This window comes from Lissotriton helveticus, chromosome 2_1, assembly GCF_964261635.1.
Source record: "Lissotriton helveticus chromosome 2_1, aLisHel1.1, whole genome shotgun sequence".
Taxonomy (NCBI): domain Eukaryota; kingdom Metazoa; phylum Chordata; class Amphibia; order Caudata; family Salamandridae; genus Lissotriton; species Lissotriton helveticus.
This window is the reverse complement of record NC_136059.1, coordinates 93,908,285-93,924,229: the sequence shown is the minus strand read 5'-3', so window position 1 is coordinate 93,924,229 and position 15,945 is coordinate 93,908,285. Positions and strand designations below refer to the sequence as shown.

The window sequence follows — 15,945 nt, the reverse complement described above, 5'->3', positions numbered from 1 at the left end:
CTAGGATTACAGGTAAGTAACTAATCCTTCCTTGTAATATGCACGTTAATTTTCTTGACTTACATTTTTTTGTCTTCGTTCAGGTTTCTGATCGTCTCGGCATCCTGACTCACCTGTACAGAACCTTTGAGAAATCCAAGTTTGCGGGGTTTTGCCAGAAATTAGCAGAAGGTATTGTATGATTAATGGCATTCTATCTTACAAGAATAGAGTATTAAAAAAAGCATCCTGAAATACTAAAGCATGGCCATGCTTTTGTTGATATGAACAAAAGCAAGGTTGGTCTTATAGATGAATTATATGAGAGTCTGAAATCTTCACATTGTAGGTTTTCTCCTTCAAAGTGTCATGACTTTTAGGAGGCTCCTAAAGTCCTTTATAAATCGTAAATCTTCTATTATACTCTTAATAGCTTGTCCACAGGCAGCTAGACAACTTGAGTTAGGAGGCCAGAAATGTGCCAATACATGTTTATTTCTTACACAGAAAATACTTGATGTGTCTCTTTAACACTTCCCTTACACTTCCAGAAAATACTTTTATTCAATTCTTATTTAGGACGAAACTTTCAAGTGCCACTTTAGTGCAAAAGATCATTAGGGAGATATGTGAATTCTGGCAAAATTTCAACTTTATGACTAATTACCACAAACCCTCGATTTGCAGTTAAAAAATCTGCCACACTTTGAAATTTTCCCCAGTGGTAAATGAAGTCTGCAAATCCTAATTATTCAACTCTGGATTTGGGTATTTCAATCGGCTATTGGACTTTTTGTTTACCTTAACGTTCAAGAGCACAGAAACTTTGCACATCCAGACTTCTGCCACCAGAGAGCAGGATGCAGACCGATTCATCAACTCAAACAACTGCACAGTGACTAAGCGCCGTTGTGCATTCCCTAAAAATGCTAATCCCTTGTAATTTTAAATATCCTGCTGTAATATCAGCTGCTTCTTCAGTGTTTGCTATTAACTGACTTGTTGGTGATTTGATATTCTTCTGCCTTGTTGCCGCTGCTAGTTTCTAGTGAATGAGGATATTTGTGTTAGGACTGGCTCAGCTCCACATTGGGGGAGGGGTGCTTCCTACTGATGGCATCCCTTTCCTACCTCTGGTTGAGATGATTTCCTCTGCCCTGTTTTCTCTGATACACAAAAGAGAGGGGGGGGGGGGGGGAGTGATATTCAAAAAGAAAGGTGGAGACACATAGACACGTTTTTATTACACAGGATCTTTCAATTGACCGACTTGCTGCTCCGAGGACCAACCGGCTCGGCAAGTGGTAAATAGGATGGAACATATTAATGGTTTCCTTGACCAGCGTTTCTTAGTTTTTCAATGACTTTATGTGTACAATGTTTTTGTACATTTCAAGATTACAGACTCCTAAGGCCGCAGAGCTCCTATTGTGATTTTGTGACAAAATAATACTATGACCTTTTTGAGAGTCTCTACATTAACGTTTCCTCGTGCGTGGAGTACAGCTGTCTGTAGGGCAGCACCTTTAGTAGTCACCCTTGTGTGAGTGTATGGTACAACAACTTTTGGGCCAGCAGGGTGCCCTGTTTCATTAGGGAGTATACCTTTTCTTGACTTACCAGGACCCCTCCCATAATTTTGCATTAGTTTCATTTTCATGTACGTAACACTCATATAAGGTGTCTATGTTTTCAAGTTTCCGGATTTTTACTTTTGCACCTGAATGTTTTTAGGGTTAGTTTGGAAGATTTCTGGATTTGAATTCTCTCAAATTTTGTTATCTTAAGTGGTTTTACAAACCCTTGTATTGTCCGAAGTAGGCCACAAACAATTAGACTGAAACGCCTCAACCATATATAAATATTTCAAGAAGCATACTGCGAAGATCTTAAAAGAACAATTCTCCTGTGGACCTTTTGTTTAAACTTAACCAGATGCCCTTCACAAATTAATTAGACTGTTTCAGCTTGAATGGCCTATCGCTAGACGGTTAATAATAGGAAATCATGTAATGACCGTCCTTTGATGAACTTATTTATTTATTTGGTAGTTTTGTATAGCACGACGGCTGCTTCAACAAAGAGGCGTCCCGGCGCTTGTAGCCAGGTCAACAGAGTGCAGAAGCAAGACTGTAGGACTTGTGTATGAATTGCTAGGATAGTCTATAAATGGCTTTGATATTTATTTGTTATACCGGAAAATAAACTTGTCTAGTTGTATTTGTTTTGCTTTTACTATATATTTCAATTCTAAGTGGTATACAGCAGAAGAAATCCATTTATAAGTATTCAAGTATTACATTAAAAATTGTTAAAACCTATCCAATAACAATTGAGGTGTTATTGTTGTAAGATTTAAATGGATCGGTCCTGCTAGAACTCCTTTCTTTTGTTCTGTTCTCTCTGATAGCCATCTTTCTAAGTCCAGCTGGTGCTATTTCTGGTACAACACAGAAGACTTAGTTCGTTTTCATTTGATATTTTTCCACAAATGTTGTAAAATAAAAATTTCGAAAATAAAATCTATATTAAGCCAATCGAAAGCTTGTTTACGAACAGTTGGTTGGGCTGGATGTGTAATTAACAACATCCAGATGCAAATTACAGCAGACTATGATCGTGGCCTTTCTTGGGATGTATTCTCTCTCCATTCTTGCAACCTCTTTGAGGAACCTTTTATCATCATTGGAAAGACTGCATAGAACACAGGCACACACTGACTCCGTGTTCTGTTTGGGATGAAATATGAAGTTCTTTCCTTTGGGCAAAGGGCTGAATGACACAGAATTGGTATAACTTCCTGTAGGAAAGCATTAATGCATGTAGTCCTAGAGGATGTGCACACAAGTTCCTGTGGGTGTTCATCTGCATTATTCGGAACTAGCAGTTCCCCAGGTGATCTGACGGTATCTACCGAATCTTCCTAAACAGCGTTGTGAAGTCTCAGGGGTGACAGAGAGCCTTGAGGAAAACAAAAAAAAAACGTTAAAGATTCTCTTTAACACATCTGCATAAAATCACTGGATTTTCCATACATTTTTCAACCTCGAAACACGAAGTGTGTTTTTCGTGTTGCGATTGTATTGCTTGTAACAGTTTCTGATCATTTCCAAATGTAAAATGTTAGCTCTAGCTCAGATCCTGATTTCTATGTGCAGGATAATGTAAAGATGATCTGCGAGAATTTCAGAATCTAGCATGCGATTCAGTCATCCTTTAATTTCGTAGTGGCCTTTCTGCATTAACTGCCTATTCCGAGCTCTTTACTTCTCAACGGTTTCTACCTTCATTTTTCTAACCAGTGCAAAAAACACTTTTAAGACTGAGGTTTTAAGAGCGCTTTGGAAAAGATGTCAGGATTCTTGTACCATTGCACTACTGGAGCCCTTGTCAGGGAATTTTCTTTGATCTCTGATACAGTTAGCCAGATTTTCTTAATATGATATGGCAGAGATAAGAACTAGTTTCTATTTGTATGAACTCTCACTTAAGTTAACTATAGTTCTGTGGATATTACCTGAAAGATTTTAGGTTTCTTGACCAAAAGGTTGCAGAGAGGAATTTCAGGATATTAAAGGTTTAACACGCAAAATATTTATCAGCCAGTTGTATAAAGAATTGGATGTTGCTAAGACGAAGATTTTTTTCAGCTGCCAATTAGTCTTTGTGTTTGTAGCTGACCCAATACTTCCGGACAAGAATAAATAAGGAAGATTATTTATTTATTGCATTTGTACAGCTCCTAATTGCTACGAAAGATGTTCTAGCCCTAGCAAACCCGCAACCTGATCTTGGAATTTCAAGCTTAAATGCCCACGTTGTTTGGGGTTTTCTTCAAGTTAAGATAATTAGTCGCTGAATGTAGATCCAGGGGTAGGGAATTCCAAAGTTTGGTGACCTGTGATTATAGGAAAGTGCCTCTTTTTGACATGGTCAACCCCCCTTTTGGCCCGGTATTTGATGCAATTTTGAGAGAAAGTGCTCTGGGTTCTTGCTATTCAGGTTCCCAGGGCCAGATCTTTCCCTCAAACTGTACAATTGTTCGCCCCAATTGGCAATACCTTTGCCACCCCTGTAAGTGCCTAGTAAATGGTACCCCAGGTACCTAGGGCATGGGTACTGCAGAGGGTACCTAAGGAATGCAGCATGTATTGTGCCCCACCCTAAGGGACCCCTCACCTAACTCATGCAGACTTCATTTCCGGCTGCGTGTCTTGGTGCTGAGAAAGTTGGAAAAACAACATGGCACACATCCCTGTGTGCTATGCCTGCAGACACTACCTGCAGTATAGATAAGTCACCCCTATGACGGGCCTTGCAGCCCTAAGGGGGGGTACACTATACTACATGTGTGGACATATCTGCATGAGCAGATATGCCCCTGTGCTGGCCAGTTCAATTACTGCCAGTACAAGTGATCAGGGAAGCCATTTTAAATGCATGTGCTGGACACTGGTGAAAAACGAAATCCCAGAAACATGATGGCTTTACTGAAACCAAAGAGGTTTGGTATCTTGTATTAATGAACCCACTCTAATTCCAGTGACGGATCTATTAATACATGCACCCCAGAGGGCAGCATAGAAGGGTCCCCTGAAAACCTACCAACTACTAGTGTGCTGACTGACTGGTTCTAACTAGCCTGTCATCTCAGTAGAGTTTCTGACCCCCCCAGGGGTGAGATTCCAATCTCTCAGGAGGTTAGGAACAGAGCCTCCTCCGGTAGAGGCTGTTTTACACCCCCTACAGCAAGATAACCTGTAAATTAGCATTCCAAGGAAGGCAGCTTCAAAGAGCCCGCCACTTTTGGTATACACATCAGGGATCAGGCTTCCCTCAAAGGTGATGCCTCCCCCCCCCCCCACCCCCCCCCCCCTTCTGACCAGGACACCTTTGGTGCCTGCACAGATGGGAAAATTAGTAGTCAGAGAGGCTTGTTCAACTCAGGCTAGTTCTACCCCTAAGGTGGGCTACCTGATGTGGACACGAAATTTAAAAGTCTACCATCTTTGTGATGCCAGAATTAGGAACTTCACACAGGAAGTAGTCATACATGGGGTGTAGGGACCCCAGGGGTAATCAGCCCATTGGCTACTACCCAACACTCCCTTAACATCCCTCAATCTAGCGTTTATGGAAGCAACTGGCACCAGGAAATCAGATCCCGCTGACCTGGAAGTAGAAGACCGACACTGAAGAGTTGCAAAAGCTAGAACAGAAGACCAGCAACTGACTTGGCGCCAACCCTGCCTGCCTGCCTGCTGTCCTACACAATTACACCAAAGACAACTCGTCCTACAGCTGCCTGTGCCTCTAAACGCCTGGGAGGACTGCCAGTCATCACCCAAGACCCGGGAACTCCTGTGGAGTAGCGGAGCTGGCCCGCTGCATCCTGCGAGCACCCTAGAAGAGCTGTGAGGACTCCAGACCTCCAAAACAATCGACCCTGGAAAGCACCAGTGCACTCGTGCCCCCTAACCCGAGTTGAAGTGGGCCAATGGGTGCCAGCGTGGTCCTCAAACCCTCCAGATCCAAAGCCAAACTTGGGTTTACCATTTGTGGACTTCCAACATCTCCTGCAGCCTCTCTGTGCAGGCCCCCTCTAATGCGAGTGTCTCTGGTGACAATAAGTTGACGCCTCAGGACACCTCTGCACTCGCCCAAGGAGAAGAGGACCAAAGGTGTCTCCACATCCCGGAGCATCTTGAGACCTGAGCCCCCTAGTTGGTTCAGCCAGACTGGTCCCGCAGTCCCAGCTTTCAGCCTCTTTTTCACTGTACCAATCCCCATTGACTTCAATGGGGCACCTGACACTGTACTGCAGCTCTGTACCCGGGCGCCCCAGTGCTACCAGAGGTGACCTGTTGGTGCTACCTTGGACACTGCCCCATACTCACCTTAAGTCTGGAAGATTTGTCCTGTAAGTCACTGTAAAGTATGCAGTATGTCTTTTCTCCGTAGTATAACATTACCGCTTCAGAAATTGCACGAAGTGTTGACTTCTGAAAACTATAAATATTTTATCTCAAAACGTACTTACCTGATTTTGATGATCTTGGTGCTTAACTTTTATATAAAGATGTTATTTTTATAAATTAATGCAGATCTCCTTATTGAGTCGTGTGCATCATTTGTTGCCTTGGTGTATGCAATTATCAAAAAGAGAGGTAGGGAAAATGTAGTCAGTACACTCTTAGTCCCCAGCAATATTGTTTAAACAAAAAAAGAGTGTAGTTCCTGTAATTACAACCCAGGAAACATGAACACAAGAATACAAATCCAAATAGGTTTGTATAGAAGGCCCTCACTCACCAACCTGGTTGGTGACATGCTTCATCATTGGGCCCCACCGGGAGAGTCCGAATGCCTCCCCAGTGAGCTACGACGCCAGATTTACTGCGGAGCAGGTTTTTGTGAAGTGACAGGTGAGTTAGTGGTGGTGTTATTAAAGTTAAAAATGTCTGAATTGTATCACGAAAAAAGTTTTATTGGGTGATCAATTAGACCTATTAAAAACTATGTGTAGGAAGAGGGCCAAAGAAATTGACTACTTCCTTATAAGTGGAATCAGGTCAACATGTTCCTGCCATGTATGGTGTAAATTTACCAGGCATTCATCAGGACCAAAAGTGGACTAGACCTCGGCAGTATGGGCGCGCTAAGGCCCACCCTTACCTGAGGGCGTGTGTGTGAAAAAATGTGTAAAAAAGTGCAAGAAAAGGAAATCCTTTTAAGGTAGTCTCAATGTCAGAGGAACCAATTGCACTTGTAGGGTGAGAAAATGTCACTCCATGGGTCACGGGAGGGGGGTGGTGGCGAAATTGGCACACCGCCCTCGTCGCCAGGCACCCACTCGGAACCTGCTTACAACCCTCTGAAACCGGACCCGGAACTACACTCTTTTTTTTGTTTAAACGCCTTGGTGTATGCAACAGATGTCTAACACTCCATTCTGATAAGCCTAAGGCTGCTTGATCACATTACCCTCTAAGATTGCACCCTGGGATTGCTAGAGCAAGCCCCTGTCCACTTACAAGGGCTACCTGGACTCTTTGCACAGTATACCTCTTTTTGGTATACTATATAAAGAGCCAATTTCTTACAGTGATGAAAAGGCACAGCCTCTTAAACAGAGCTTGCTAAATTTTGTTACTAGTGAGTGGGCAGTTGGAGAGCGTGAGTGACTTCCCAGAGTGAAGCGAGTGAAAAGCTGACATGTAAAGGATAGGCCTCTCTTGTACAGTGCTTGGTAACTCTGAGAAAGTGGATTATAAATTGAAGTGGTTGTGAGTCCTTACAAAGCAATAATGTCACTTTTCTGTTTCCGGTCCAGTTAGGTTACTTTAACTTAAACCCTAGCCTAGTCTTGGATAGATGTAGCACAGAGCAGTCCGGTTTAACTCAAAGGAAACCAGTTTAACCACATGAATGCTACAGCAATTCATCCTCTGTGCTGCAGATCCATTATTTCCATTGTTCATGACGAGCTCAGCTCGTCATGAGCACACAAGCAGTGTACTGCATGACGAGCTGAGCTCGTCATGAGCATGGAAGGGGTTAATGACCGTTAATAAGTTTTAAAAAAAAACAACACAATACAAATCTCCTATTCAAATACAAAAAAAACCAGAGTAAACATTTTACTGTGCAAATAGACCCCGAAACAACAAATCTGATCCACAGATATTTTTAGAAGTTTGAGTTTTCTAGCACAAAAAAGCACAAAGCTCTAATCACAAGTATCTGGTCGCAATAGTCTGGGTCAACGCGAAAAGGTAAGGCTGACTGCGATGGAGCACGGGGTGGATACAGGAATCTGGTTCTTCCTGGTGAAAAGTGTATCTTCTTTTTAATGAAATTATTAATACTGGATATTTCCCTTCTGAGTGAAAGAAAGCCTCCATTCTACCTTTACTGAAAAAGACTAACTTGGTTCCTCAAGAACCTAATAGTTACAGGCCCATCTCTGGGTTACCCTTCCCAGCCAAACCATTGGAGAAGGCTTTGAATATAGAACTTATGTCATTTATAGATAATTGCCTTCTGGACCCCACCCAATATGGATTTAGAAAGGCGCACAGTACAGAGACTGCTCTGATCGTGGCATAAGAGGAATTGAGGTCCATTATTGGATCTTTCAGTGGCCTTCGATTCGGTCAATCATACTATCTTGGTTGACCGGCTCTCTAAATTAGGAATAAGCGGTCTTTTGCTTAAGCTGATAACCTCTTTCCTAGCAGACAGAACGAATTATGTTGCAATGGGCGAATTCATTTCTGACCACTTTCGCCTTCCTTGTGGGTGCCTCAGGGCACTTCATTTAGCTCGACTCTTTTCAATCTTTGTCATCCCACTGGCAAGACTGATTAAATCATTTGGATTCTCTGTGGGGTCATATGCCAATCATACCCAAATAAGGGTATCTATGACCAGCAATCCTGAAGATACTGCTTTAAAATGTAGTTCTTGAACATCTCCGATTATTGGAAACGGCTAAATTGTTTGAAGCTCAACTCCAGTAAATCAGAGGTCCTTCTTTTAGGCAAAGACAATTATTTTTGGTTGCCAAGCTGGTGGCTTTAGGATAAGGGGGTACTTCCCTCACCAGTGCGGCAAGTGAAGAACCTGAGGATTGTCTTTGATGATGAGCTTTTGTCTTTGATGATGAGTTTAACTACGAAGATCAGGTCAACGCACTAGCCTCATCAGTATTTTTTACCATAAAAATGAATCCGGAAAATCTGTCCCTTCATTCACTCTGACCTCAAATAAATGGTGGTCACTACTCTAGTCTTAGCCAAATTGTATTATGGTAATGCCCTATTCATTGGCATCCAGAAAAAAGCCCTCCACAAACTTCAGATGTTACAGAATGCCTAAGCCTGGTTTCTCTCCGGAATACCAAAATATCAGTCAGTTTTGCAGGCCTTTATTAAATTACATTGGCATTGAGAATTGAATTCAAGGCTCTTTGTATAGTTTTTAAGGCCCTGCACACCATTGGTACCGACTATCGTCAGGAGAGATTTGTCTGGAACACCCCTCCCATGAAACTCAGATCCTTGGAATCCGAACACCTAGTACTGCCAAGCGAGCATCATCGAGAGATAGCAGTTTCATTTTGGAGACGGCAATACTCTCCAATTCTCTCCCCGTGAGTTCAAGAAACTGTCCAGGCCTCTTGTTCTTCTGAAAATCTCTAAAGACCGGAATCTTTATTCATTAGAGCTGCATTTTCTTTCATTGTCGTTTCTCTCTTTCATTAAAGCAGCAGCGCCAAGACGCCTCCGGGCATTCAAGCACTAATTTAAAATTCGAAATCAAATCTTCTGATTGAGTCTTTTTTCTTGAGGAATTTTCAGTGGGGTGGGACGCCGACTGAATCTGACAGAGGACTTGAGGTTACTGCTCATTAAATCTTCCACGGGACTTAGAAACTTTCTGGAAGTGAAGAGGCTTTCAGTGGGGTAAACCAGCAAGTTGAATCTGACCGGCGATGCTGCAGTTCAGCATCAGTCCTGTGGTAACTTCTGGTTCTTTTATGGAAAAAGTTCAAAAAAAGTGTCTTGGTGTCCATGTTTGCAGTCATGAGGGGGAGAAAGTACACTCTAAAATCAGGCAATGGTCCACGACCCTTTGGCCTCAACTTTTTCAGTTACGACTCAATCTCCCGGAAGCCACCAGCAGGGTTCAGGGCAAAATCAGTTGGAACTGATCAGCTGGGATCTTCTTAGTGGGCCGGCTTTTTGCACCTTTAGTGTTTCTGGACCTTAACAGGAGGCTAGGCAGCTATCCCTTGGAGTCCACTCTTCTGTCCTGGATTCAAGTGGAATAGGCCCAACCCTTGTATTTTCTCTCCACAGATAAAACAGCAGGCTCAGTCCTTTTTCTGATTACCAGTGTTTTGGGTCAGCAGACGTAATTCTTAGGTTTTCCACAGATCCAGCAGTGTTCTGAGGAAGGTATCCAGGGATGCCACTTTTATGCTTGCCACTACCTTGTATAAGGAAAATGTTCCCATGGGTAACTATCCACTTTGACATAATTTCCTGGGGGGGTGGCCCTAGCACCCCAAAGTCCAACATGGCAGAACCATTATTTCATTGGTCAGAGCTATGGGCAGACCCCAGAAGTATGTCCAATATAATGAGCAACTCGCCCTGCACAACCAGTTCTGGGACATGTTTTCCCCTCTACTGGGATTGCTGCCATTCTTGCTACTTAGACACTCTCAAAAAGTAAAGTAAAGTCCACATTTGTAAAGCGCACAATCACCCGTAAGGGTCTCTAGGCGCTGGGGGCCGTCGGGAAGATTAAGCGAGCTATTGCCCAGAGTCACATGGTGCTGGGCTAACCTGCCGCCGGAGCCGGGGATCGAACCGTGGTCCCCAGATTCCAGCGTCAGTCGCCCTGGCGCCACACCTCTTCCAGGGGAAGCCTAGTTGTGGGTTACATCTACCTGTGACAGGGGTTGCCCCTTTAAAGCTTGTACATTTGGTGGCCACATGCCTCGGGCCATTCTGTCAGAAGGAGTTCACACCTACTCCAAGCCAAGTGCTATTTGCTCCCTTTCATGAAAGCAATTCACACCTCCCAGCAGGCCGTTAGGCGACAGCTGGGGATGATCTCCAAAAGGGCTACTAGCGGATTAAGGCAGAAAAATGACAACTTTGTAAAAGTGGTATTTTTAAAACCGTAATTTCAAATCAAACTTCACTATCAGTTCCGAGTTTTAATTACTATTCATTTGAGACCTTGAACCATGGTTACAGCTACTCACAAACTTAAATTATACATTTGCCACAGGGAAAAACGACATGGGAGATGTTTCACTGTAAGGACATGTAAAACATAAATACACATGTCCTACTTTTTAAATACCATTCATCCTGATCTATGAGCACTTATGGCATACTGTAGGGGTAACTTATAGGTAGTACAAAGGAGGGTGTAGGCCTGGCAAAAGGGTTATCCTGCCACTTATACTTACTAGAAAGGAAAGAGTAGGCTTGGCAAAGCGTTTTTTGCCAGGGGATTTTCAGATTTAAAACTGCCATACTAGACAAATGGCAGCGCTAGAAACATGTTTTCACTTTGTCACGCTAGTGGTGGCATACTCAGGCCAGCAACTCACTAGTGACATTTAACTTGCAAGCCGTGGGTACCCAGAGAGTATGATTATAATCAGCAGAATATTATTCTACGTTTCCTAATTATTTTGTGGGTACAATGCAGGAGAGGATGGGTTTGTTGAAGAAGGATGCACTTTTTGAATATGCAAATTAATGTAAAGAAACATATTGCAATTGTTGGAAAGGCGACCCCAGGGGAGACAGAAGGTGTCTGACTGTCCGCCCCGAGGCCCACCTCTCTGTATGGAATAGGCCGAGCGCCGTAGGGAGGCCTCCTTGGCGAGGCTCCCCTCCTACAATCGTAACAGCAGAGCAATCACACTACTTACAGATAGACACTACACAGGAAGGATGTTCACAAGAATCTTTATATAAGTACTCAAAGCAAGTTCTTGGCAGGGTAGCGGCAAGGATTGAGGGATCCGTAATGTCGTGGTCTCGGGGGAAAGGGGGTAGCAGGACAGTCTTGGCACCCACTGGTGCGTGGATGGTTCAGGGGTTCAGGCCGCGACAGCGTCAGCAGGGCCTCGAAGATAGTTCAGCTTGGTCAGGCCGCGACAGCGTCAGCAGGGCCTCGAAGGTAGTTCAGTTTGGGCAGGCCGCGACAGCGTCAGCAGGGCCTCGAAGGTGGTTCAGCTTGGTCAGGCCGCGACAGCGTCAGCAGGGCCTCGAAGGTGGTTCAGCTTGGACAGGCCGCGACAGCGTCAGCAGGGCCTCGAAGGTGGTTCAGCTTGGACAGGCCGCGACAGCGTCAGCAGGGCCTCGAAGATAGTTCCAGGTGCAAGAGTTAGGATCAGGATCAGCCGCGACGAGGTCAGCAGGGCTTCGACTCCAGATACAACTGCCGTCTGGATCCGGGGCTGGCCCAGATATAGGACTGGAGGGCTTTGATGTCCGGACCCTCGCGCCTGGGGGTCAGAGGGGCCGGGATGAAGGTGTCCAGACACCCAGCAGGGGGGCGGAGCCAGCGCCCAGGGAGCCGGGAGAGCGATCGATACCAGGCGTCCGGGGGCGGTGGAAGGCCCATCGAGACTCTCCTCCTCCGGGGTCTGGTCGAGTGGCCACTTTACCACCTGGGAGGATCCTGGTGCCTCAATGTCTGGGCTTCGCTGGGGCCGGGCCCGGGATGGCTGCGGCCACGTGTTCGGGGTGTGAGGGTCCCAAGATGGAGTCGGGCCGGAAAGGGTGGCCTGGTCAGGGTGCCAGGCTGGCAGCGTTGGCGAGCAGGTTCTGCCGGAGTACCAGGGAGGGGGAGAGCTGTAGGTGGCCGGGGAGGCGGCTCGCGCCGATGGTTCGTGAATGTGCGTGTCAGGGGGGTCGATAGTAGGTAAATGGAGGGCCGATGTCGTCCCGGGCCCTCCATGCGGACGGGGTCGGACCACGCCACGAGGCCGTGTCCAACACACGTCCCCTCCAGCTGAAGGCGGGGAGAGTCACCCATCTTCCTGGGGGCTCTCTTCGTCGAGGCGGAAAAACCGGGACAGGCCGTCAGCGTTGGCGTGGTCACTGCCAGGGCGATGCTCCACAGTGAAATCCATGCCTTGGAGGGAGATGGACCATCGCAGCAGTTTGGGATTTTCGCCACGCATGTGCATCAGCCACCTTAGGGGCCGGTGGTCAGTCTGCACCCGGAAGTGGGTGCCGAAGAGGTAGAGCCTGAGTTTCTTGAGGGCCCACACGACAGCGAAGGCTTCTCTCTCGATGGTGCTCCATCGCTGCTCTCGGGCCAGCAGCCTCCGGCTGATGAAGGCCACAGGATGGTCAGTTCCCGCGGAGTCCATTTGCAATAGGACCGCCCCGATGCCGTGTTCCGAGGCGTCGGTCTGGACCACAAACTCTCGGCTGTAGTCGGGGGCCTGGAGCACAGGGGCGGTACACATGGCTGCTTTCAAGGTCTCGAAGGCCACCTGACACGCGGGTGTCCACTGCACTTTCTGTGGCCGGTTCTTCGAGGTCAGTTCCGTGAGGGGCCCCACAATGCTCCCATAGTTCTTGATAAAATGCCGATAGTACCCCGTGAGCCCCAGGAAGGCTCGGACGGCGGTCTGGTTGACCGGGGGTTCCTAGGCTAGGATGGCGTCGATCTTGGGTTGGAGGGGAGCCACTTGGCCGCTCCCCACTTGGTGTCCCAGATAGGTCACGGACCCTTGGCCTATCTGGCATTTGCTGGCCTTCACAGTTAGCCCGGCCCGGCGGAGGGCGGCCAGGACGTCCCAGAGGTGTTTCAGGTGCTCAGCCCAGTGGAGGCTGTAGACCGCAATGTCGTCTAGGTAGGCGGCACTGAACTCTTCTAGCCCCGCCAGTACTTTGTTTACTAGTCTCTGGAAGGTGGCCGGGGCGTTTTTCATGCCGAAGGGCATCACCTTGAACTGGAAGTGGCCGTCGGGCGTGGAGAAGGCGGAGCGCTCCTGGGCGCCAGGGGTGAGGCCGATCTGCCAATACCCGGCGGTGAGGTCGAAGGTACTGAGGTACTTGGCGGCCCCCAGGCGGTCGATCAGTTCATCGGCCCGGGGGATGGGATGTGCGTCGGTTCTCGTAACAGCATTCAGCCCCCGGTAGTCGACGCAAAACCGGAGTTCTGGCGGGGTGCCAGGTGCGGCGGCCTTGGGGACCAGGACCACTGGTCTGGCCCAGGGACTGTCGGAGGGTTCGACTACCCCCAGGGCCAGCATCTTGGTGACTTCCGTCTGGATGCAGGCCCGAACTCGGTCGGGGACCCGGTAGGCCCGGTGTCGTACTGGCTGACTGTCCCCGGTGTCGACATCGTGGACACACCATTGGGTAACCCCGGGGGTGAGGGAGAACAGATCTGTGAATTGTCCCAACAGCTCTTGACAGTCCCGGCGCTGTGCGGGGGTCAGGTCGGGGGAGAGAGAGATCCCTTCAACGGAGCCGTCCTTCTCAGTGCACTTTAGGAGGTCGGGCAAGGGCTCGGAGTCGTCTTCGGTCCCATCGTCGGTAGCGAGTAGCAGGCTCAGTTCGGTGCGGGCAAAATGAGGTTTGAGCCGGTTGGCGTGCAGAACCCGGAGGGGGTTCCGGGGAGACTCCATATCCACGAGGTAAGTGACGGGGCTCTTGCGCTCGATCACCTTGAAGGGCCCCGATCATTTGTCCTGGAGGGCACATGGTTCGACCGGGGACATGACCCAGACCCGCTGGCCCGGCTCGAACTCGATGGAGGAGGAGTGCTGGTCGTACCAGCGTTTCATGTCCTCCTGACTGGCCTCCAGGTTGGCCTCTGCCAGGGCCCGGAACTTCCGAGTCTGGTTTCGGAGGGTCAGGAGGTACCGGTAGACATCCGGTGGTGCGCCTTGGACGGTAGTTTCCCAGCCCTCTTTGACTAGGCTGAGCGGACCTCGGACAGGGTGTCCGTACAAGAGTTCAAAGGGGCTGAAACCCAGTGATTTCTGTGGTACCTCCCGATAGGCATACAGGAGGCAGGGCAGCAGGACATCCCATTTGCATCGTAGTGGCTCTTCTAGGCCCTGGATCATTCCCTTGAGTGTCCGGTTGAACCGCTCCACAAGTCCATTCCCTTGGGGATGATACGGGGTGGTGAACTTGTATGTGACCCCGCACTGTTGCCACAGGGACCGCATATACTTAGATATAAAGTTCGTGCCCCGATCGCTCACGACCTCCCGGGGGAATCCTACTCGGGAGAAGATCCCCATCAAGGCTCGCCCCACCACGGGAGCGGTGATGGTTCTGAGGGGATGGCCTCAGGATAGCGGGTGGCGTGGTCCACTAGGACAAGTATGAAGCGATGCCCTTGCGAGGTTTGAGGGTCCAGGGGCCCCACAATGTCTATTCCCACTCGCTAGAAGGGGGTGGTCACTACTGGAAAAGGTTGGAGCGGGGCCTTCACCTTCCCCCCGCTCTTTCCGCTGGCTTGGCATGTCGGGCAGGTGCGGCAGTGGTTATGTACATCAGTGCGCATTTTGGGCCAGTAGAAATGGGTCACCAGGCGGCTGTAAGTTTTGTCCTGCCCCAGGTGCCCTGCGAGGGGCACATCGTGCGCCAGGTTCAAAAGGAAGTCTCTGAATCGCAGGGGAACCACTAGCACTCGGCTGGCCCCCAGCTCGGCAATTTTCTGTTCACTATATAGGAGGTCGTGGTCCCAGTAGACCCAGTGGGACCCTGAGGTGTCCCCGGTAGTTTGGGCAGCGGCTTGTTGGCGGGTCCCCTCGAGGGAAGGGCAGGTCTTCTGTTCCTGCCGAAACTGCTCTCGGGTGGGACCACCCTCTTGGCACCATTGGGCGAGTTCGGGGATGTCGCTGAGCTCGTGGTGGTTTCCGGGCTCCGAGGGCCTGGTCTCGGAGTCGCATTCTTCATGGATGGCAGAGGGTGGTGGCTTGGGCCACTCCGGCTCTTCGGTCGGGGCGGCCTCGGTCGCTGCCGGGGCTCGGGCCGCCATAGATCGGGTCGTCGCACAGACCCACTCTGGTAATCCCATCATTCCTAGGTGCTCTCTCCGCTCGACTTGGGCCCAGGGAGAGCTCTCGAGGTCGTTCCCAAGGAGGCAGTCCACGGGGGCGTCGTCCCGGACGGTCACCTTGAGGGTGCCCGACACTCCCCCCCCATTCGATGGGAATTCGGGCCATCTGGCATAGAGTTTCGGAGTTGTCGGCGGCCCTCACGGGGCAGCGTACGTTCGGGATGATCTGTTCGGGGGTCACCAAGTGGCAGCGGACGGCCGTCACACTGGCTCCCGTGTCTCGGAGGGCTTCGGTCCGTCGTCCATTGATGTGGACCCACTGACGGTACTTTCGAGTGTTGCTCGGTAGTGGAGCCTGGGGGACCAGGTCTCTATTGCCCAGGCAGGCTAGGGCCA

General features: G+C 48.6%; 1 protein-coding gene across 1 annotated transcript in view; it reads left to right on the top strand.

Annotated features, from left to right (window-relative positions):
* NAGK (N-acetylglucosamine kinase) overlaps window positions 1–15,945 on the top strand; it is a 261,040-nt gene that overhangs the window by 130,497 nt on the left and 114,598 nt on the right. The window contains exon 7 of the mRNA XM_078674531.1: window positions 84–171. Within this exon, the coding sequence (XP_078530657.1) occupies window positions 84–171 (88 nt within the window). The remainder of the gene's footprint in view (window positions 1–83; window positions 172–15,945) is intronic.